The sequence below is a fragment of the Ambystoma mexicanum genome, chromosome 1q (assembly GCF_040938575.1).
Source record: "Ambystoma mexicanum isolate Mex_15411 chromosome 1q, UKY_AmexF1_1, whole genome shotgun sequence".
NCBI lineage: Eukaryota > Metazoa > Chordata > Amphibia > Caudata > Ambystomatidae > Ambystoma > Ambystoma mexicanum.
The window spans coordinates 1,236,982,453-1,237,006,672 of NC_090922.1; the positions used below are offsets into that span (position 1 = coordinate 1,236,982,453).

General features: G+C 46.2%; 1 protein-coding gene across 6 annotated transcripts in view; it reads right to left on the reverse strand.

The window, feature by feature from the left end:
- Positions 1–24,220, reverse strand: part of ATG4C (autophagy related 4C cysteine peptidase) — a 522,028-nt gene that overhangs the window by 32,507 nt on the left and 465,301 nt on the right. For 4 of the 6 annotated variants that reach the window (XM_069642011.1, XM_069642012.1, XM_069642013.1 and 1 more), the window contains one exon: positions 22,465–22,584. In XM_069642011.1, coding sequence (XP_069498112.1) covers positions 22,465–22,584 — 120 coding nt within the window. The remainder of the gene's footprint in view (positions 1–22,464; positions 22,585–24,220) is intronic. The other 2 variants (XM_069642014.1, XM_069642016.1) reach the window with 1 other exon arrangement.

Consider the following 24,220-nt stretch of genomic DNA (forward strand, 5'->3'; position numbering starts at 1 on the left):
ATACTCCATTTGTTTCTTACTGTATTGCTCATCTTCCATCCCACTCCACTTTTGAATCTCTCTACCAGTGATTCTGCTTCTTCCCTCTTCTTCTCTTGATATTCTTTATGCGATTTCTTCTTTCTCACCTACTAGCAAACATTCACAACCTTGGCTTATGCTGAAACATCACTCAATGCGACATTTTTTATCGCTTAGAACATTGCTGGCATAGGTCATACTCAGACTTTCTTTGCCGCCTTATTTTCACTCGTCCTATGAAGTTTCTCTTCTCTCTGCTAAGCGTTCCTATTACTCTGACCTTATCTCTTACTCATCTCATCCTCGCCATCTCTTCCAAACTTTGTCCCGTATACTTTCTCTTCCTTCGCTTGACCTTACCCTCATCTCCCCGCTCTCGGCTACTGATCTTGCCTCCTACTTTACCTCGAAGGGGACGATTCTACGCTCCTACTCCGAAGGCTCCCTTTTCCTCTCAATCTACTCTCATGCCTTCCTCACACTTGCTAATCCTGATAATGAACTCCTGTTGTTCAGTGCTCATCCTACTTCTGCTGCTTTGAACACCATACCTTCATCCCAAACACCCAAGATCTATCCTTCCTTATGGTCTTACCTCACTACTCTCTTCAACATCTCCCTTCTTTCCTCAAATTTTCCCTTATCATTTAAGGATGCTACAATTCTTCCTATCCTTAAAAAGCCTTCTCTTGACCCTGTTCTTCCTACTCACTTATGACCTATACCTCTTCTTCCTCATCTCGCTAATCTCTAAGTGTGCCTTGTCTATTCTCAACGTTTCTCCTTTCACCTCTACCAACTCTATTCTTCCTCGTTTTTCAATCTGGTTTTCGCTCCCTCCACTCCACGGAGACTGCGCTATTATCAGTCTGACTCTTTTCTCTGCACGTTATATTAAGCACTCTTCTCGTAATACTTCTTGATTTATCTGCTGCTATCAAAAATGTCTTCTCTCTTTTCCTATGGGCTTTCTGGCTCTGTCCTTCTCTGGTTCAAATTGTATCCGTTTAATCGCACTTACTACATCTTTTGGGCTAGTAAATCTCTTCTACCTTTCCACTCCACTATTGTCTTCCCCAAGGTTTAGTCTTGAATCAATTCCTTTTTTTACTTTACATTTTTCATCTTGCCCTAAATTATCTCTTCCTTTGGGTTGTCCCACCACCTCTATGCTGATGACACCCAACTTATTCTATTATTTTCTTCTTTCTCTTCTGCTATCCACTCTACTTTAACCTCACGTCTCTTGGCCTTCAAATCTTGGATATCCGATCACTACCTCATTCTTCATTCTTTGAAGACCTTTCCTTTCCCACCTTTTTTACTCCCACTCCCCTTACTCCTGCATCTCTTTCTGCCCCCCCTTTCCTTCCCTCTATTTCTACTTCTGATCGCAATCTTGGTGTACACTTAGAATCCTCGCTTTCCTCTTCTCTTCACATCTCTATGCTCTCTTGTTCTTGCCGGGGCAACGTTTTTAACATCTGTAACGCAACACCCTTTCTTACTTTCCAGGCCGCTAAAATATTCATTTCCTTCTTCGGCATCCCAGTTTCTCATCTTAGTCCCCTGAAGTCTATTTTTAATTGGTCTATTCGTCTTCTCGGTTCTCTCTCCCCTTGTTATTCAATCACTCCTGCTCCATCTGCTCTTTGCTGAAATTCAAATTTCTTTGTATGATCCTTAAATCCCCTTATAATCTTGTTCACCCGCATCTTTCTTCCCTGGTGTCCTTTTATTCTCCCCCACGTACTGTTCGCTCCCAGTCGATTTCTTTTAACTGTTCCTCCCCCACCCTGTGCCCAGTCTGGCTTTTGCTCATTCTCTTTACTAGCTCCCATCCACTGGAACGCACCCGTTCTTTCCCCTTGTATTTCTTCATACCCTCTTTTTTGCTCTGCTCTCAAAACTCATTTGCTCTAGTTTCACTTGGTTAGTCTTGTCATGGTTTTCCCCTTTAATTGTACCGTGGTGTAATGTTTTGTGCAGCTCTTTGGCGTAAAGCGCTTAGTAAATACAAACTAAATACAAAAATAGAAAACCCCAACCACTATTAGTTGCAGCAGTCATCAGACTCTGTGGGCTAATGTGTGCCAGTCTTTTCCCCAAAAGGCTGGGTTACACAGTTGCAAGGCCTTCCAAAAAACATCTATGCCCATCACCCATTTTCAGCACGTTTTTGCTTGCAGTCTCTGTTTGCAGAGAAGCAACAAGGCACTCGGGATGCTCGTTTTTCTTGCGATTTTCCTCCTGTGCTGGTGATTCTAGTTTCAAATTCGGTTTGGGAAGGATTTCTGTGTTTTGCCTGCTGCCCTGCAGTCTTTCCTCACCCCAAGTTTATTTTATGTTGCCCTGCCAGTCTCATAGGGTCCACCTGGTTGGATGCTGGGTGTCTTATTCCTATTTGACAAGAATTCAACTTCATTTCATGTCTGTTCTTGATTCAGTTTCCCTGGCTCCAGGTTTACTTGGTAGTGCCAGATGTACTCCGGGAGTTGTGCAGCAGAGGTTGGTAGCACTGTCAACATGCGTAAAGGGGGACTACACACATAAGTAATCTGAAAAAAAGGTACAAAGAGTACTTCACAGAAGAGTGACACCTTGCAGGAAAAACACACATTTATTAACTCCCAACAGCTGGGAGAAAGACTCAGACAGCCCTGCAAACTGAACTGGTTGAAAGGTTCTCAGCCCTGCCCACTGCTAACACTTTTTATACAACAAAACATTAGTTACATTTTGGGGCAGGTCAAACAATGTGATTGGTAGAGCATCCTTGGGATCCTATAGTATTCTATAGATTGGGACACCTCTATTGGACAGCTGTTTCTTGAAATAAAACCCTTTAACCCCCGATTCATGATGTCATGATGCTCACATATCCCCTCCCATAATAACATCACTTTGTGTTGACGAGCAGAAAACCCTTTGCTTTAATTTGCTGGCCCAGTCCAACATACAAATAGATACTAAGCTACAAACTAATTGGACTGTGTGTTTGAAGATAACGCCAGCTTCGGCACAATAGTGCCAGGGTCAAAAACAATCGTCTCAGCTCTCGGATAGGTTCCCTTCCTCTTTCCTGCTCCTCTACTCGCCTTAGAAATAAACTCATGCACCACAGTTTCTGGAAAGTATTTCCTGCTATTTTATTCTCAATTGCTATTGTATTCACTGCCAGAACTCGTGCAACTTATGTGGAACTACAGCTGGTGTGTCTGGATGGGGCTCGTCCCAGGAGAAACTTTTCCCTAGGCAATAATGAATTAGCTACTCGACCTTGGTGAGCTGATATCGACTTTTATCGTGTTAGCAGATGCTCAGTTTTGCTGTGGCCTCTTAACTAAAATGTAATAATGGCTTCTATCAAGTATGCCTTCGACCTGCTCCAAGATGGCCGTACTATGGTTCATTAATACACAGAACACTAATCCTTATTATAGTTCTATTTTACTGCTACCATTACCTCTAATGAAAAGCCCCAACTATGCTCCACGTATACTTGTAAAAATCCAAAATAAGCAAAGCCCTACGTGCATATGTGCTAAAAAGCGCTGCACACACATGCTCTAAAAGATGAACCCAAAATGGGATTATTGCTACATGGGTGATTATTCTTCGCAATCACTGTGCTCTCACACCCTTATTTATCTATGCCTTGGAACTGCATCTTCATTGTGTGTTATTTCATGTATATTTCTTTGCGCAGCACCCTGCTCCCAGTCATGCGGCACTCTAGGTGTAATGTACATGCGTCATGACATCATCCTACACGTGACTCTTATGTCACTACTTCATTTTTATAACTGGTACATGCACCCTCCCCCTCTTGTGGACCTTACATTTACATCTCTTCACATGAATAGCACATGAGGGGGTCTCAAAGACTGGGACTGAGGAGAGTGTGCTGTGACAGGGTGAGGCTTATGGCCTGGTCAGGCGGAAAGGAACTCCCCCATCCCAAAATGTGGGGTGAAAGAGTTGGTGGGGGTCCTTTTCCCCTTGGCAGGGTCATAAGTCTACCCTGACATAGCACATCCTCCTAAAATAGGAGACAGGCGACGAATTTACACTGTTCAGGCAGAAAATCATTTTGGGGTTTCATGCTCCCTAATTTTCTGGGTCCCCTGAATTTTGGGCTGGTTTTGGTGGTTTTAGGACTGTTCATTTGTGGCTAGAGGGACTTTGTCATATGCCTACCAGAGCAAGGGTGATTCTAAGAACTCCATTTTGTTCCAGAGTTACAGTCATCCAGAAGAACAAGTTACTCTTACCTGGTAACGTTCTTTCGATGGGATGGTCCGACGACGTATTCCATATCTATGACAGTAATCACCACAGCTGTGCTGCTTCGGAAAATCTTTCGGCGTCTGCATCCTGCATCGATGACGTCGATACGCCGCCCTCGAGGACCTCCTCCGATGGCCGACGTCACTGGATGTTACAAGTAGGACGCACGACGCCCGTAGCCTCAGTTGTAGTTTTTCACCAGAACGTGTGGCACCAGTCTTCTGCCAGTCTGACCACACAAAGCCTTGCGGAAACGTAAGATGCAATCGCATAAGAAATTTTGTAGCGGGGAAGGTAGGGAGGGAGCGATATGGAATACGTCGTCGGACCATCCCGTCGAAAGAACTTTACCAGGTAAGAGAGTAACTTGTTCTTCGAGGGGATTGGGTCCTTCGACGTATTCCATATCTATGACAGACTCCCAAAGCAGTACCAACGTAAGGAGGTGGGAAAAAGAATTTAGAAGATAGAAATTTAGAATGCCCAATCAAATTTAAGAGTAAAGGACCGCCTTGCCAAAGGCCAGATCCTGCCCACGGATACAATCGAGGGAGTAGTGACGTACAAAAGTATGGGCCGAAGCCCAGGTGGCTGCATCACAGATATTACGAATAGGAACACCCCTCTGCAGGGCAGTAGAGGCAGCCATACCCCTGGTAGAATGGGCCCGCAAGCCTATCAGAGGGTCCTTACCCACCAAGCGGTAACATTCAGAAATTGCCAGGATAATCCATCGAGACAAAGTCTGCTTTGTAACAGCGTGTCCCAAACGCCTTCCAGCGTAACCAATAAAGAGTTGATCGTCCACTCTGACCCGGGTCATGCATGAAATATAAAAGCTTAAAGCTCTTCTAGGATCCAGCCTATGGAGCCTCTCGTCTTCCCTACAAGGATGCGGAGGAGGATAAAACGCTGGAAGAATAACCTTCTGGCCTAAATGAAATTCCGACACCACCTTCGGAAGAAAAGAAGGACGAACTCTAAGGACAACCCTGTCCTTGTGAAACACAGCGAAGGGTGGCTTAACTGAAAGTGCCTGTAACTCACTCACTCTGCGAGCGGAAGTGACCGCAACTAAAAATACAGTTTTAAGAGTTAACAGTCTCAAAGGGCAGGAATGCAAAGGCTCAAACGGAGCACCCATTAGAAACTTGAGAACAAGGTTCAAATCCCAACCGGGCACCTGGAAAGGTGGAGGGAACACATTAGTGAGCCTTTTTAGAAACTGAGAAATTAAAGGAATTTTAAAATAAGAACACTCTTCAGATGAGCGCTTAAATATGGACAGTGCCGCCAGGTAACCTTTAACGGTACCCACTTGCAGGCCCTTGTGGGCCAAAGAAAGCAAAAAAGACAGAACCACAGGAATGTCACATGAAAAAGGATCCACATTCTTAACCCTGCACCAGTCGCAGAACTTTCTCCAACGGCAACGGTACAGGGACTTTGTTGCCGGCCGTCTGCCGAAAGCAACACCTCCATCACGTCTTCAGGGAGGTCCCAATCCTTATACATCAACCTTTCAGAAGCCAAGCGTGAAGGTTGAGGGATCTGACCTCTGAATGGAGAACCTGACCCCCTTCCCGTGAGAGCAGATCGTCTTGGTAGGGAAGACGACGTGGAGGGCAGATGGACAAGTCGAGAAGGTCCGAGTACCACGTCCTCCTGGCCCATGCCGGAGCAATGAGGATCATCCGGGAACCGAACCTCTGTAACCTCCGCAGCACTTGCGGAATGACGGGGACTGGAGGAAACGCGTACAGCAGTGGGAATGGCCACTCCACCACGAACGAGTCTCCTAAGGCTCCTCTTGGAGGAAATTCCCACGAGCAGAACCTTTCGCACTTCCAGTTTGTCATGCATGCTGGACGCTACGCTCGTAGAACAGCTAGACCGTTCTACTCCAAATGGAGGCTATTCGATACGTTACCGGGAAAACGACGTTTACACTTTTCACGTCGCTAACTTCACGTGACTTTTGCTTCGTCACGTGAAATACGGTATCACGTACTTAAGCAGCGTAGAAACTTCACTCGCTGCTTCTGATCGTCTCTATTGGCGTCGTGTAGCTGAACCTCTGATCTACATCCTGGTATATTCCTACAGCTACTTTTGGGCCTTCGATAGCGTGTGTTCCGCCACACGCTGATTCCTGGAGCTATCCCTTCGCGTGAAAATCCACACGCGCTCATTGTCTTCATACGCGGCTGGCCAATGCTGCGTGAATCCTGCCCGCGTGTAAAATCCACACGCGCTCTTCGTCTTCAAGTGCGGCCGGCCCAGGCTGCGTGAATCCTGCCCGCGTGTAAAATCCACACGCGCTCTTTGTCTTCATACGCGGCTGGCCAAGGCTGCGTGAATCCTGCCCGCGTGTAACATCCACACGCGCTCTTCGTCTTCAAGTGCGGCCGGCCCAGGCTGCGTGAATCCTGCCCGCGTGTAAAATCCACACGCGCTCTTTGTCTTCATACGCGGCTGGCCAAGGCTGCGTGAATCCTGCCCGCGTGTAAAATCCACACGCGCTCTTCGTCTTCAAGTGCGGCTGGCCAAGGCTGCGCGAACCCTGCCCGCGTGTAAATCCACACGCGCACGCTGTCTTCACACGCGGCTGGCCCAGGCTGCGCGATTCCTGCCCGCGTGTAAATCCACACGCTCACGTTGTCTTCAAACGCTATTTTCTTCTAACTCCTGCATCTGTGGAATTAACAGAAGGATTGATCCCTAAGTGGGAAGGAAGCCTTTCAAGGATTATTGGAAGTGACTTTGAACTGAACTTTGGACGCTATCCTGTGGTGAATTCAACCCGTATCTAGCGTGAGCCTCGTTCCGTCCGGGATAAGTCTCCCTTACTAATTTTCCCTTCCCTGTCGTTTTGTTCTTCAATTCAAATCCATCAAGAGGCTTCTGGATTGTTCTACCCAGAGATACAGGTCAGTGTGATCATTCCTGTCATTATCTAACTCATCATACTCAGGTTGGAGCAGTTATTCATGATACTTTAATTTGTCCTAGGCTGGATTACTATACCTTACCCACGCCCTTTCCAGTGATCCATCGCTCTGCCTGTTTTATCAGCCAGAGGGTTGTATCATTTGGAAGGTCTTTGTTGACTTCACGACTATCAAGTCGGGTGAACAGGGATCCGGAAGACCCTACCTCCTGTATCCTTTTGAATATCGTATCCTTTTCAGTTGATACTTTGGTGCATTCTGACACAGTTGACACTGGAGGCGAAGAGATCCACTTGAGGGGTCCCCCAAAGGGCAAAGATCTCCAGGAGAATCTCCTGAGCCAACTCCCACTTGTGAGAGATCGCGCTCTGCCTGCTCAGAGCGTCCGCCGTCTCGTTTTCTTCTCCGGCCAGATGAACTGCCGAGACCGAAATTTCCGCTTGATTGCCCAGAACCAGAGCTGCATTGCCTCCCTGCACTGAGGAAGTAAGCATGCCCCCCCCCTTTTTGTTGAGGTAGTGCATAGCCACTGCATTGGCCGTCAGAATCAGGACATTCTTTCCTCGCACAGTCGGCAGAAAAGCCTTCAGTGCAAGCCTGACAGCCCTCAGCTCCAACAGATTGATATGGATTCTGGACTCCGACGGAGACCAACGACCGCTGACTGTCAACTCATTGGCACAAGCTCCCCATCCCGTGAAGGATGCGTCCGTCACGATCGTCACCTCCGACCAGGGTAGCCAAAATGGAGCCCCCTTCATCAGATTGCCTTTGACGGCCCACCACAGAAGGTCCTGGGCGACCGAGGGCGGCACCTGAACGGGGTCCGACATCCTGCCGGAGGACTGAGACCACTGGAGCTTGAGTGCCCATTGCAAAGATCTCATCCGCAACCTGGCCTCTGGCACCAGAAGAATGCAGGATGTCATGAGGCTGAGCAATCTCAAGAACTCGAAAGCAGGGAGACTCTGGGCATGTTGGAACTTTTGCACCATCTGCTGAATGTGATGAGCCCTTACCTGGGGAGGAAAACACTGCCCCAGAGACGTGTCGAGCACTGCTCCGATGCACTGGAGCCTTTGAGCTGGCGTCAAGTGGGACTCCTTTAAGTTGAGGGAGAAGCCCAACTTGTGGAGGGAGTGGCAGGTGACGGACAGATGATCCAGGACTTGCTCAGGAGAGCGCGCCCTGATCAACCAATCGTCCGGGTAGGGGTAGACGTGAATACCCCCATTCCTGAGATGCGCTGCCACCACTACCATGAGCTTGGTGAAGACCCTTGGGGCGGATGTCAATCCGAACGGCAGGACCCGAAACTGAAAGTGTGAGCCGCCAACCGCGAACCTCAGGTACTTCTTGTGCTTTGCATGGATCGGCACATGAAAATAAGCGTCCTTGAGGTCGAGAGACACCAACCAGTCCTGAAGTTGAAGGGCCTGGAGGACTTGAGAAAGAGTAACCATCTTGAACTGGTCCTTCCTGAGGAGTTTGTTCAAACCGCGCAAGTACATGATGGGTCTCAATCCCATGTCTTTCTTTGAAATAAAAAATAAGGTGAATACCATCCCTTGTTCCTCTCTGCTACAGGCACCAGTTCTATGGCGCCTTTCTCCAGCAGGGATTGAATTTCCTGCGCAAGGAGCGGATCCGGACTCTTCAAAGAGAGATTCCCTGGTGGATTGTCATAAGGCCTCTGCCGGAAAGGAAGACAGTAGCCGTGGGCTATGATCTCCAGAACCCACACATCTGAAGTAATGGCACGCCATTCGACAAGATGCTGCGCCAGCCTTCCCCCAACCATTAAACCATGGGACATTGCCTCATGACTGAGCTGAAGCGGCTGTGGCGTTGCCTGAGGGCAAAGATGCAAAAGCCCGAGCGGCCTTGGCACCTCGAGTACCTTGTTTTCCACCTCTGGCATTCCTACGGTGGCCCCTTTGATAGCAGCTCCTTTCGCTTGACCAAAGGATGAGTAATAACGAAAGGAACCTCCCCTCCATTGCTGTCCCCTAGGACAAAAAGGCGAAGGTTGGCGAACTGCAGCACCCAACGACTTTGCTGCAGCTTTTGAGGTCTGCAACCTCTCAAGGCTCTCGTCAGCCTTGCTGCCAAAAAGATGGACACCATCAAAGGGCATGTTGAGGAGCCGGCTTGCACATCAGGAGCAAACCCCGACTTTCGCAACCACGCAAACTGCGTATTACGGTGCTCGCCGCCATGGACCGGCTGACGCAATCTGCCATATCCAAACCCGACTGAACGGCCTCACACATGGCATCCTTGCCATCCTGGACCATAGCAAGAAAACCATCCCGTTCGTCCCCTTTGGGAATATTCAGCCGCTAAGGAAACACAGTTCCACAGAGTGTGCATGAAACGTGACATGGCACATATGGAGTTGGCAGCCCGAAGAGCCATACCCCCTCAAGAAAACACTTTCTTCGCCCAACCATCAAAATGCTTGTCGTCCCTATCAGGAGGGATGGTAGGATACAAGGCCTGCTTTGCTGGGGCCGTAGCCGCCTGCACCACCAAACACTCCGGAGTGGGGTGCGCGGTCAAGTAGCAGGGGTCGCTACTGGCAGGGTGGTATTTTTGCGGCAAAGACTTGCCCACTGACGGGAGACTCACCTGAGCAGTCCAAGCCGCCGCCACCCTCCTCTGTAGAGCCATATGGAATGGCAGTACCGGGTCAGTTGGTGGACTTTGGTCGAGGATATCCGTGAGGTCATCCTGAAGAAAATCCCCTGGGTAGCAGACCGCCCCAAGTACTCGGTGACCCTTGACATAAGGCGTTGGCACGAGGAGTCAGCATGGGTGCCAGGCTCAGGCCTACAAAACTCCACCTCCGAAGAGGTGTCCAGACCACTGGCGTCATGCAGTGACTGACGCAGGTCCTCAATCTGACTATGTCCCGAGATAATCTCATCTGGCACCGTATCAGGAACCATGCCATCATTAGAGCCCTCATCCACCTCCGAAATGTAATCAAGATGGTGGAAAGTGGGCACAGAATGGGGAACAAAGCCATGCTTGGCCTTGACCAGAGCCTTTCTAGGGGGTTCCACCGTACCCCGGGGTACCCCCGTCGAAACAGCCTCAAAAAGCGTCGAGTGAATCGGCGTCGACGCCGAACGCGGCGCCGACAGCATCGACACAGGCCTCGAGGGCGGAGCCCCGAGGGTGTCCTTCGACAGCCTGGGCGCCGATGGCGTCGACGCCTTCCTCAGAGGTGGAGCCTCGAGAGAGTCCCTCGATGACCTCGGCGCTATAGGCATCGACGTCTTCTTCAAAGACATCACAGGTGCACACGGTCTCGAGCGCATCGAGGACCGGGACCTGGAACGGGCAGGACTAGAACGATTCCCCTTATCCGAGCGGGACCTTCCCCGCGAATCGTGCCGACCACCCAAGCCCGAAGGTGTACAAGCGGTGTCTCTAGTACGGTCACGCCCGACCCCACTCGGGAGGCGCGGACGGACCGGTGCCCTGCGTTTCAAGAATCGCCAGCATTTTCTTACCGAAGGAAGCCCATTCCTCCGGAGTCGCATGCTTGGTGGGATAAACAACCTGCCGACGGGCAGAGTCCTCGGACGAGAACGGGGAAGGCGACCGATGACAGCACTTCCGGGAGTGCTTCGAAGAGGCAGAGGAGTGGCGGGACCCACTCCGGGCCCGAGACACCCTAGACTTACGACGATGATGTGGAGAGTCGCCCCTCGAATCGTCCGTCGAAAGCCCAGTCGACCTCGACTACGAGGCTTTGGACACCTTACCGACCAACAGTTTCTTCTTGCGCTCCCGTAAGGCTTTGGACGTAAGCGACTGGCAGTCGACACAATCATCCGTGTCATGGGCCTCCCCGAGGCACCAGAGGCAGGCGTTGTGCGAGTCCGTCACCGACATCTTGGACCCTCAGTCCCCACATTTCTTGAAGCCCGGACGCGGGGTGGAAGAAGAGGAAGACATCTCGAAAACTTCTTACAACCGAAAAAGTTCGAAGAACCGAAAGAACAGAAACTCCAAAGAGTCGAGGCGCGCCGAGATCTCAGAAGCGAACACGTTCGCGGAAAAAAACGGAACTGAGGCTACGGGCGTCGTGCGTCCTACTTATAACATCCAGTGATGTCGGCCGTCGGAGGAGGTCCTCGAGGGCGGCGTATCGACGTCATCGACGCAGAAACATTTTACGAAGCAGTACAGCTGTGGTGATTACTGTCATAGATATGGAATACGTCGGAGGACCCAATCCCCTCAAAAGCGTGTTGTGCAGTAGGTTGATGGCAGCAGTGATTTCGTTTTGGCTACCCCAGAGCTTTAGCCACTTTTACTGGATTAGTAGCCCAAGGTACCTATGTGATATGTGATAGCAATTGTGGTACTATTGCATTACTTAAGCCCTGCTCCTAGCTATTTTGTTTCGGGCCATCCTTTTGTCTGCATGGGCCATAGGCAAGGCCAAATGTTAGTTTTGTTGGTGTAGGTCCTCCCGAGCAAATGAGGGAAACCTCTGTTGCGATTTGAAACATGATAGACAAACTTAAAAGTCCTCTAGATATCCCAATCTATATATACTGGGGGAGTGTTTGTGTTTCTTTAGAGGCCATCTGCTTTAATGGGCACCAAAAGCTGTGGAGTATCATGGTGTGACCATATTAGCTGGAGCCTGGCTCATTTGTCCTTGGCTCCCTGCTTATTCCCTGCTGGTGGAATTCCACCCTTGTCTCCTCCTTAGCTTCCAGCCATGGATTTAGCTGGCTGTATACAAGGTGCTCCATTGTGGGACATCTTCCCGTCTGCAGTGCTGCCTCCTGGGCAAATGCTTCAAGCCCAAGTGGCTTAAGGTTAGGGTTTTTCCTGGCCTGGAAATGGGTTGGCTTGCTGCCGCTATGCCCCAGTTCAAGTTTTGGGGGTCCTGGGTCACCTTCTGCACTTGTCCCCCACCGCTCAATCATGGCACCATTTCTTGCTGGCTGCCCCTTCCTGCTCACTGAATTGACCTGAAACTTCGTCAGGTTCGTCCATGCTCATGTCGCTATTTTCATGGGTGCTGAGTCATCTGTATTGTAGGTCATCATGCCCGGTGTCCCATTTATTATAGATGTACATAACTCATAGGCACATGCAAGAAAGGAATACAATTCAATTGTGAAAGAGACAAAGGCAATTGGGAATGAATGCAAGATATGTGGAACAACTTACAAGGTTTTTTGGTTTTCGGAATAGGATTGTATTAACCATTATACTAAATAAGGTATCAGAAAGTAACACTTCAGATTGGAATACTTGAAGGTCAATCATATATAGATACATTGGCTCTAAAGAAGCACACAATCAGTAAACTCAGTCTATGACTATGTGAAACACGTGTTAGCCAGTCAAATTGAATCAACTTATTATCTTGATTATAAATTGTTGCATCTGAAAATTCAGTATCTAGAAACAAGTATTGCGATCCGAAGAACAGATTTGTTCTTTTGCAATTAGTTAATCATTATAAATGTGTAGAGCACTTCAGATTAGTGTTATCGTTTTACATAGTTCATTATTAAGATTGGAAAGGTCATTAAATGTTCAATACAATAAATTATTAGCATTATTTCACTGTGTAGAATTTGTGTACTAGTGCACTCAGTTGATCTCAAAAAGGTTTTTGTTTACATATATCTTTCATCATAAACAGGTATTGTATCTTTAGAGACAGAGTAGCAGCTCTTTAAGCACTTGATAACTTATACAAAAGAGGGATTGTTCAAAATTAGACACAATCTGTTTACAATTTGTGGCAATATGTATTACATAGAACTGCCCTGTAAGACAATTATCTGGCGTTAAGGCTTGCATTTCGGCTAATTGCATGCCCACAATGCTTTGGTCACGTGGCTTTGAAATGGAGGTGAACTTCCACTGAGAACTACAAGGAGGAGCTGTGGTATGTGTGACTTTGTTCAAATGGCTTACTCTATGACTGACAGAAGAAAGGCTGGCCTGCGTTGGATTCGAACTTGCAAGGCCGACTCCATGTAACAGACCAGAAATTTACTCCTCAGTTAAATTAATGGAAGTTATTCAGACTCACCAACTCCTAAACAAAAAGAAGACTTGATCCGCATTCCCAATTGAAAAATATTTGCTTATGGGGTATAGCTTTTGAATCCAAAGGAATGGCCTACAGATTAAAGGAAGCCTGCCCTCCAAGCTCTAGCGATATTTTAATTAACTGAAGACGTTGAAGATCTACACCGGTCAATAGGTCTACGTGTTCTTTTTTTCCAGCGCTTGCCGCTTATGAAAGGAAACTAAAGAAATGGGCGACATCTGGATAAGTGTAGTGCAACCACACTTCTCACCAACACAAGTTCAAAGCCCGAGCAGGGTCTCATCACTCCTGGATAAAGAGTCACGCCTCTTCAAGAAAAGCTTTGGCTGTTAAAGCATACCCTAAAGTCTTACCCACTACCAAGCGTCCAGCTTTCTGTTCTGAGCCAGTGGGTGGAGTAGCCTTCTGGACAGGTCATTCCTTCATTATCAAGGGTTTACCTTAAAACTGCAGAAGACAAAATTGCTGAGAGCTATTTAGCTCCTGCTTGTAATCTTGTAGAGCCCAGTGTTTTCAGATAAAAAAGCCAAAAAAATAAAGCATGATCTTTAAACAATGTAATCAGCTGAAAAATTAAGATATGAAGACGCAAACATGCTAAGCACATAAATGATGAAAAAAAGGCTGGTGTTCATTTATTTTCAGTAATGCATTAAAACAGATTATTAATTGCCAGTTTTTCATTGGGAACGGAATACGACAAGAATATGAGTTAAACAACGGTTTAAGAAAAATTGTTCGCAACAGTGAAACTTAAGGCTAAAGTGATTCTTTGAAACGGACAAATAGAAGCAGCTTGTTTGAAAATATGATTTAATAAAGTGGAATTGGGCCAAGGGCAGCCTGAGGGTTTTCCACGTCTCCAGAACTTCAAGAATAAACTGAGGGGTATCGTCATCGCCCATAGAACATTGCATTATCGATTGTAGGTCAGGTTTGTCAGGGAACGCTCGACGCAGCACGTCCCATATTTGTGTCTGGATCTTGTTAAATGAAGCTCCATCATTTGCATAGTTTTCTAAATTCACTCCTTTGTACCCTGCTTTTACACACACATTCCCAGCCAGGTCTCCAATAGTTTCTACCAATAAACTTTTTAGGTCGCTAACTGCCTGAGGTACCCCAGCTGTCTGTTTTTCAGATGCATAGATCCACTTACCTGCACCCGCTACGAGGGGTAGGAGTGCCTTTATTAAATTGCTTTTATCCATCTAGTGCGGCCTGCCAGACCCCTTATCTATAAGGGGGCATCTGCATCTTTTCCCTATTCCCATCAACTATTTTTCCACTTCCCTTTTTCCTTGCCACTGCCATTTGACCAAACCTGCTCCTTACCCTGCCGCCTGCACCCCACAAACTCTCCACCCAGGGAGTTTGTTCAGGTGCTTTCTCTGCCTCTTCATCCTCATCTTCGTACTCCTCAATTGCACTCCACCAATCTTCTGCTCTTTTCGGTGGGACCCCAAGTTCTCATACCCTAGGCTATCCTCTCTAGATCTTCCATATCGTTGAACATTTTCCAAAGGTCTAATATCTCTTTGCAACTGTTTCCCCTTATATTTGGCTGTCAGAAATATGGACATGTGTTCTAAAATTCCCTTATTATGGGATCCCTACTCTGGCCATGAGGGGGGCATCCCCCCTTCTCTTGTTTCTGCCACCCATGGCTTGTGGTACTTTTCAATTCTGTCAAAAAATAGGGTCGGGCCTTACACATGTACTCTATGGGTGTTTCTCCTCCCATTATAATGGCCTGTGTGCCTCACTATTTCTTCGCCCTCGCTAGTGTGCCACGCACGCTGCTGCTGGATGTCAAAAACAAAACATTTAAAAATCTGTTCTTCATCCCCTCCCTCCCAGCAAGAAAATAAAATGGCAAGCACTCTTCCCTCCCTAAATCACAAGCACTCTTCCACTCTCCCCTTTTTCAACACGCACACCTCATCGCTTTCACATACCACACACGGTTTACGCAATAACCCTCCTCAGGCCTCCACCTTACATAACAAACAAAACAAGCAAAAATAAAAACCACTATTTCCGAGACCACTAATTATGTGTGGCTCCTATTAATTTTCTTTTTCTTCGGTTACACAATATACGTGATACCACCTTCTCCCCTCACTCGGAAAGGCTCCCTACCATTTAGTTTAACCTTTCCTTAATATTCTCCTTAAAAAGTTAATACTAAAAAATACAACAAACCACATCCATACCATTCCAACTTCCCAATTTTTCTGTCTGACTTCACAAACAGACCAAGATAGGGGGAGGGGGTCCAGAAGAGCCAACTGCTAAATCCCCTGTGTTTACTTACTGCTAGCCTTTCAAGCGCGCAGGAACCCTGAAATTGTACAGCCTTGCAAATGTAAAGTGATTTTATTTAGGGTCCAGGGTTGATGATCATTTGTTTTGAAATTTGTATAAAGTTAAATATTGTGATTTGAGTTTCTCCTACGAAATTGTGAGAGTTATTTATGAAGAGAGAAGTTTGTGTTGTGCCACGTATAAAGTGGTGTGTGACATTTTAGTGTGATTTTCTATTACCTATCATCCAAATAAATACACATACATTTCTTGCACACCAGCCTGGTTCTTAGCTCATTGGTAGCGCATGCGGAGGGATCCAGGGGGTGTGCTATGCGCATCAGGAATAGGGCTGAATAAAATACTGACAATAGTTTGTTGTGTAGCACCTTGATTGGCGAGGGAAGGAACTCCCTGCGATGAGGGTGGCCTCTCAAACGGTTACAGTGTGCCATCTTCCCCCATGTTTGGGAGTATGAGAAAAGGACTCATCTTGCCCTGTGCCCCAGGATTGGGACCCTCGGCACCTGGAGAGCCAAGACAGCCGTTGTTGCTAGTGAACTGCTTGGTTCCGTTTTCAAGAGCCGTTTGACACATTCAAACCACCAGAACCCTCTGGCGCTGCCTTTTGCACGCTCCCAATCTTTGAATCGCTCGCACAGCACCAAGAAGGGTGGTTCGGCACTGCCGGTCCACCATGAACTGAGAAAGGTTTTATTGACTGCCAACTGTCCCTGGGTCCACCTTTGGGCCCTAGAGATTAGTTAGGTTAAATTCATCAATTGTTGCATACAAGAACACATCTTTTTAAAGGTGGTTTGATTTGGCAGATGCAAGCTGGAATTTAACCAAAGCACTGGCTAAGTTACTTAGCCATGGTACATCATCAAATCTGATTAATTAAATTTGACAAAGATCCTGATCTAAAATGTACCATACTGATCTTTTTAAATAAACTTTGACAATGCATTTACTGCGGCGGTCTCGATCGAGCAGCGATCGGGACCCTAGTCTGTGAGAGACACCTGCATTGTGCATTAGGTAAGTGAGCACACTGCGGACACTTGGCTATGTATTCTGTGATGCTACACACACACACACCTTGGGGTCAACATAAGGCTTGTGCATTTTTAGCGGTTTTTACAACACACATTGATTATGACTCACTGTGTTTGTAGTGGTATGCAGTTACATTTTTGTGGACTTTTGATTATCTTTCTAACTCATTAGCAGTAAGTTTAGTACCTTATTGTATTTGCTCTTAATTAGGCTCGCTTGTATTTTGGACACAGACTCATCTGCGGCATTCCCGCGGGTGTGAAGTGTTCGGTACACTGTCAGCAACGGCGTGCAAATGAATACACTTTGTTTTGGGTACTTTAATTGGACCGATACATATGCGCTTAGGCGCTACACTATATTGGACGGCTCTCCTGTAGTCCCTACCTCTTTGACCATTGAGCCACTGAATATCTTGTGAGACCCTCTATTCCCACGTAGACCACAGGCTAGTCTGATTTTTATATCCTGTTTTCCACAGTTTTGAATATTTCTGCCATCATCCCTTCAGACCTTATTCCCTCCTCACCGACTTGCAGTCGGGTAAGTGCTATGAAATTTCTCTTGTTACACATGTAACTAGGTATCTCTTACATTCTACCCTTTGTGGTCTAAAAGGATTTCTACCTTTAATGTAGTCCCATTCGGGTATTTTGTAGGTCCAGTGTGTGACCTGGAGTCACTATGAGATGACAAGGAGGTCAGTCTCTTATTTAGCATTACATTTACTAATATTTACTAATAAGCATCTGTTTTGGAGATACACACTGACGGACATTGTTTTACATTATTTTGTAGACACATTGCTGAAACAAGTTGTACAAAGACTAGAAAGTTGAGTCCGCTCAAGCCCTGAAGAAGGATTTTGTTATAATCCGAAACCGTCGGCAAACCATGTTCACCATCATTTGAGTGTATCAGGGGATACAACCCCATGTGCTTTAATTTATGTACAAATGATCTTCTGTGACACAACAGTGTACATATGGATACAACCTTTCTGTTCTCTCACTTTATTTGAAGAGGACCATTTATTGTGGTATTACAAACTTCATTTTGAATGATTTATTGTGATGTAACATACCTCATTTTGGATGCGTTATTTTGTATGTTTATTTTCAACTCCTGGATTCTGAGGACATCATGCCTCTAACTATATGTAAATAGAATTTTTTTTTGGAATACAGACTCGCATGTGTGGTTCCGTTTACTTTACTGGGTGCAAAGCACACACACAAATGATTGTATGGAACCTACCAATTATATGTAATCAATTACCCAAGAACTCGCATTGATTTCATGTTTGACTCACTATTTTATTTTTCTGTACTCAGTCACATTTCTAGCATAAGCGGGGTATCTACCCCTTAGGAGTGCACTAGAGGGGGCGCCTGTTAGCAATAACTGGCTTATGGTACATCCTTTCAAATAAATGACACGCCCGTAAAAAGATTGAACGCCCAGTTTCCGATTAGATAATAATTTGCCTCCAGGCAGAGGGCAAGTCCCAATATCAAAAATAATATTAAACCAATAGCAGGATGTCTCTAATATGCAAGCCTATGACAAATGCAGGTGTCTGTAACATTAGTATATAAATACATATTGAAATGTTGACCCAAAATTCTTCCAGCGTAGAATGAAATGTGAAACGTTCATTACAATATTAAGAAACGCTGTGGCTTAGACCAGAGGAATACATCAAATATTGCTTGGATCATTATTGGTAGGGATTAAAGTTGAGCCTACTATGGCATGCTACAAGAGTGTACATGTGTTTCTGGGTGTATGGCTACTAGTGTGTGTGTGTGTGTGTGTATCCACTAAACAATATTTGTTCAATACAGTTATGGGCCACCTCTTGCCAAAAAAACCTTTGAATGTCAGTGAGAAACACTCGAGTTGGAGGGATATTACAGTAGCTGCACAACACAAGAAACACTGATAAAGGTTAGCAATGGAAACGTAGCTTGCCCTCGCCATGCACAGCGCACGATGTCACACACGGCATTGCATATGGCATCACAAATGTCATTGGCCCCCACCTCTTGTTCCCACTGGGTGCGGCTGACATGATCCAAATCAAATAAGTCGTTTTTATCACACAAGCCTTTAATAGGCCATGCTGCCAGGTGCCTTGAGGCTTGCATGATAGGTGCCAACTTCTAAATATCCAAAAGAAAAAAAGGACTATACTATGGTGCTTTGCAGCAATGGCGCAGTTTCGGGTCTTCCTCAGAGATGGCAGAAGTGCACAAGAATTGTCAACAGGCATGTGTGTGCACCCTGTCATGCTCACAAGGGGTACAGTAGTCGCATGCTGACCATCTGACATCTCACCATCAACTTCACAATAGAGGTAACAGAGTAGCACAGAAGAGAATGTGCAAACATACAAGGACACTATGTTTAACTGTGCACGCTTAACAACAAGAAACGCTTGAAGAATCCAACACAAAATAGTTTCCTTTACAGACTTCACAACATATCTACACTTAGCCATTGGGATGACTGGCATACACGAGCATTGACAAAGAGCAATATGTTTGCAGGCATTGCAAAGGCGAATTACCCATGTATTTTACTGCTACTGAGCTCACGCGCGCACCCACCCGCCTCGTATCGCAAACGCGCCACGAGAATGAATGATAAGTGTATCCTGTTTTGTTGCAGGATGCTCCATGCAGAATGGCAGCAGTGTGGGTTCTACGGAATGCAGTGCGTCTTATTCCAGCCCATCTCCTTGGACCTTTACTCCATCCCACGCTTGGCAATGGCCGCCAGCACCACCAATGACTAAATTATGGGAGACTATATATATAAAAAAAAGAGGGGGCTGATCTACTCATGAAAATATATCCCTCACTCCCCTACTAGCCCCACAAAGTCTCTGTGATGACCAATAGCAACGCAGACAGCTTTGGGCGTCATCGCCCTAGTAAGATAGGGCCATTGTAAATGTTAGATCTTTTTTTAGGTGTTCTTATAATGTCAATATTTTTATGTTTTGTACATGTGGATTAAAAGGTTAAATTTGTGTATCTCTAAGTGAACCATGACAGTTTTTGTTTGGTGATAATTGTGAATGATCTGACCTTGTGCGTGGGAAGGCGGGAAGCTGTTCTTTGTGGAATTTCTGTATGCTATAGTGCCATCAATGAGCCAAAACTAAAACACCAGAGTAGCGATGGGCCCAAGGGGCCATACACGGGGTAATTTCAGGTCAAATAAAAGTAGCCAGTACCAGTGAGTGACAGCTTATACGAGACCGTAAGAAGCTGCGCATTCAGGGTTCACCAGGGGGAGGTGTGCACCGTCACAGACGCGGAGCCCCATGCAAACAGTGCAGTGCGGTGTGGTAATCCTCGTGTGAATCAAGGTCAGGTCAAAAGGCCACCTGCTGGGAGATAATTAAAGGCGGAAATCACGAAAAGGGTGCGGAAAATCACCAATGTGAAGAGGAGGACGCCGACACACGTGTGAAAATGCACGAGTGCAAACAAGCTAGCCAGAGAATCAAGAGAAGAAAACACGACTGGGGTGGGGGGGAGGGGGCGCACTTCTAGAAACGTGCTCACTCGGGTCACACGAATATGCTCACACACACGAATATGGAATGGAATGCCTTTGCAGTCAGGCCCACCGCAAGCGGAACGTTTGCGGAGATGCCAGCAATAGCAAGACGGTCGCCGCCCCGATGGAAAGCAGGTGCATTGCAGGTGCAAAGGCGTATACTGCTCGCATCTCACACGTGCTCCCCGCCCATACCTGGAGTGCTTCTACAAATCCACTTCATGCTTTACACAATATGCATTAAGCGCCCATTCACAAAACAAGCCAATTATTAGTACAGGAAGTTTTAAAGGGTTTAAAAAAAAAGTAACCAATCAAAGAAAGTTATAACACTCCTCTGTTAACATTCGTTGCGATATTCTGGGCACGTCATTTTAACCAATCCAGCAAAACAGCTTTAAAAAAAGAGTTAAATAAAATGCGCATTTAAAACGGACATGTAATCTCGGGAACAGCCGGTGTGCTCGAACGGTAGGCAAAGGAGGAAACCAAACCACCATTTTAGTAGGTTCAGAGTGGGAAGCCTCATTATTTGATTTTTTTTAACAGCGCGAATACGTTTTTAAATAAAATGATTCTTTGCTAATTAAATACATTAAACACAGTCAATTTTAGCAGTTGTATTTAGGTATAAGAAACGCCATGTCTTATTCCCCTGGAATACTGTGTGTAATTCGCCAAGACGCCTGAAAATAAAGTCCGTCAAATCCTTTTAAATAAGCAACGACCACGTGACAGGAACATGAAAGAAACCCTGAGTTTTCCTTTGTAAACATTCGGTTTCTCTCGGTAACCCTCCCAACTCTCCAATACGGCGTTCTTTTGGTCACACGAGGCTCTTGTGCCCCGACATATCCTCGGATCACTTACCAATCCTTCACTGCCCGCGTGCAGGTGTGTGCGCCAAACTCCGCAATTTGCTTTATTGTGACAGTGAGCGCATTGCCTCTTTCAAAGTAATTCTAATTAGACGGCGCTCTCACATTCAGAGCAATGTTTCACTCATTTCTATTTCAACACTGCCACCTCCTGGAATTATACGGGACTACTGCGGCGCGTTATTTATTGCCATGGCTCCGTTATTTTCGCGGTAGATAAGAACGTTAACCCTTACATGTATTAAACCTTGCTACACAATATAAGTACCTAAAAGACCCAGCATAAGGCGTACCTGGCTTGGAATCGTAGAAACGAGTAAATGCAGCACGTTTGCAGGAATTTCGTTAATGCTGAAATGTGTTCTGTCTCAGGATGTTCGTAAAATGCCTGTATGATATGAAAACGCCCTTCTTTGTTGCATTGCAGTCTGGCTTATTTACCTCTGATTAAATGTTTTGGTATTAAAATAATGCACACTTCGTCACAGAGCAATACATATACATTTGTAGCTGTGCACGCACATGGAATATGCATGTACACAAAAAGGTAGAATTCATATAACGATTTGAGAAGGGACGCACATCATGCAAACAAAAACATACTGCGCTAGGTCTGTACCATGGTTGCCTTTCAGAAAATACGTACTCAATTGTGAGCATGCGTTTTGCATTTGTCTGGAAGCCATCCTTTCATAAATATTTATTTTTATTTTTTGGATTTGTAGATCGCACTACAACCCACAGGCATCAAGGCGCTATTACAGGAGACTGTAGGTAAATATGGCGACGATTTTTAAAGTTACCGGTATTAACGCCGACTTGCGCCTACAGAGAGAAAAGTTTCGGCCGGTGGCTCTGTGAGTCGAATAGTCTTCCCTCCAGAGATCACCCGGATGTGCGCCTACTAGCTTCTCTGTGAATACCCGCAACAGTATTTTTTTTAGTAGCGACAAGTACCTCGCGAGATCTGCAGTGAAGTGTTAGGAGCACGTCTGTCAGAGCAGCTCTTTCTAAAGCCTTTCCCAGCACGGCTTGCACTATTCCCAGGACTTGCCTCGCTGTGGTCAGGCCCGTGGACATCGTGGTTCCTACGTGGATAGGTTTTGTTTTCCTCTCCTTCCCTTATGCTAAATTATTATGAGCAAAAGAAGCCACGTGCTTTGCAGGAACTTCGTGTGTAAAACACGTGGTAATGAACCTATTGAACACACATTTCGTAGCTTATTACACACACTAGGCGGAGCTACTAGGCATGTGGGCCAATAACAGCCATTACAGCACTCACCTTACTCACTTCTTCAGCAACCTTCTCAAAGTCGGGCACATCCCTGCAGTAGAAGCCAATGGTACAACTGGGGTCCATCTTTTTAAAGGACATCTTTTTTGGGGAAGAGCAGTGGAACGACTGTAATCACAAAACAACAAGAACATGTCAGAACGGGCGCTGCCAGAGACGCACCCGCACTCATTCTGTGAAGGCGACACACGTGGCGACACGTCACGCCGTGAGCGTAGCCAGCTGTCACTTTCACACGCCTGAAACGGGAGCACTCAGCAAGCACCCACAGCGCGACGCCCAAAGGTTTATTAACATTTAGTGACAAGCACCCCGTGAAATAACAGTCTGGTTTAAACAGAAACATGGTTTTCATTGTAGAGCAGACGCGGTATGTACGGTGTGCGTTTATCCATCATTCGGGCACAGGACTGCTGAGCAGGCAAATGCCTGCAGGTGCGCCTCTTTACTTCTTCTGCACTCACTTCGTCACACACTCACTTTGCCACATCTCTTCTTACCTATACCTCGACTGCACTCCACTCCGTCATTACAGGGGGAACCCCCTCTTCTTTTCCCCCCCATCTCCACCCCAGACCTCAAACCTTACCTGTAAGTGAACCGTAATCCTACACATTACCACTTTCACAATGAAATAGAAGCGGGAAGACATAACTATGTGAAGAAGATGGAAGCGCAGGAGACATTTTCTGGCCAAAGTAAAGGGGGGCCATGTGTTTCCGCCCATAACTTCCCTTCTTGTGGAAATGCAAACGGTTGCAGTGGACTGTGGTGACTTTAATGGGCAGATTCATTGACAATGCCTTTGTGTCTTCCTAAGGGGTTTGTGGAGGGGTTAAGAGGAGCATTGTTTCTTCCTACGGCCAGTTTCGTTACATATAAAATCAGGCCGGGTGATCAGGGCAAGAGTTCAGTGCACAGCAAGCGACTTCACCCACTTCCGCATCATTATGCGTTTCAATGCCCCCCTTGTGCACAGAAAACCTGCCCTCAAGGTGGGAAGAAGTGAGGTGGGGAGGAGATGCACTTGCAGAGATTGTGAATGGGTGGGGGGGTGTTTTAGGGGCTAGTGAACAATAGTTCTTAGCAGGATTTATCCACAGCCTGCTGGCGAGGGGTGAGAAGAGATATTCTACATGAAAAGGGGCCCTGGACATGTTTTTTAAAGTGGCCCCATATTATACCGTGCAGGCAAGCCAAATCCTTCAAAGTGGGGTAGGTGGGTTGTCCCACAAACAACAAAACCCATAGGTTGGGAGCCTCAACTATCACTGGCACCTTGTGGTAGGAGCAATACTATAGAACAGTGTTGGTGGCAGGAGGAATGCAAACAAAAACTGGTGAGGTCGAGACTTGAGCTATAAGTATTAAATCGTTATTTTTATTTCATTTTGATTTAAATATAAAAATAGAGAAACATTTTTTAATGATTAGTTCAATAAAAAACATTATAGAGTCATACATTCACATTCATTCGTACCATTCGATCCTAGAACAATTCATAATTTTAAGAACTTGGACATTTTCCAAATATCTTGTATTGTATCTTTGACAGTTGTTCACTCAAAAAACATTTGGAGAAAATGGGTCAGAAAAGTGAATTTGAAAGCACATTTAAACCTATATAGGGACTACCAAGTAAAACGAACATATCACATTTGAAAGAGTGAAAGAGAGCATATTGGAAGCTTTGTAGCACAGGAAAAGCCTCCCTACAACCCGGTCACAGGACCCTGCACCCTCA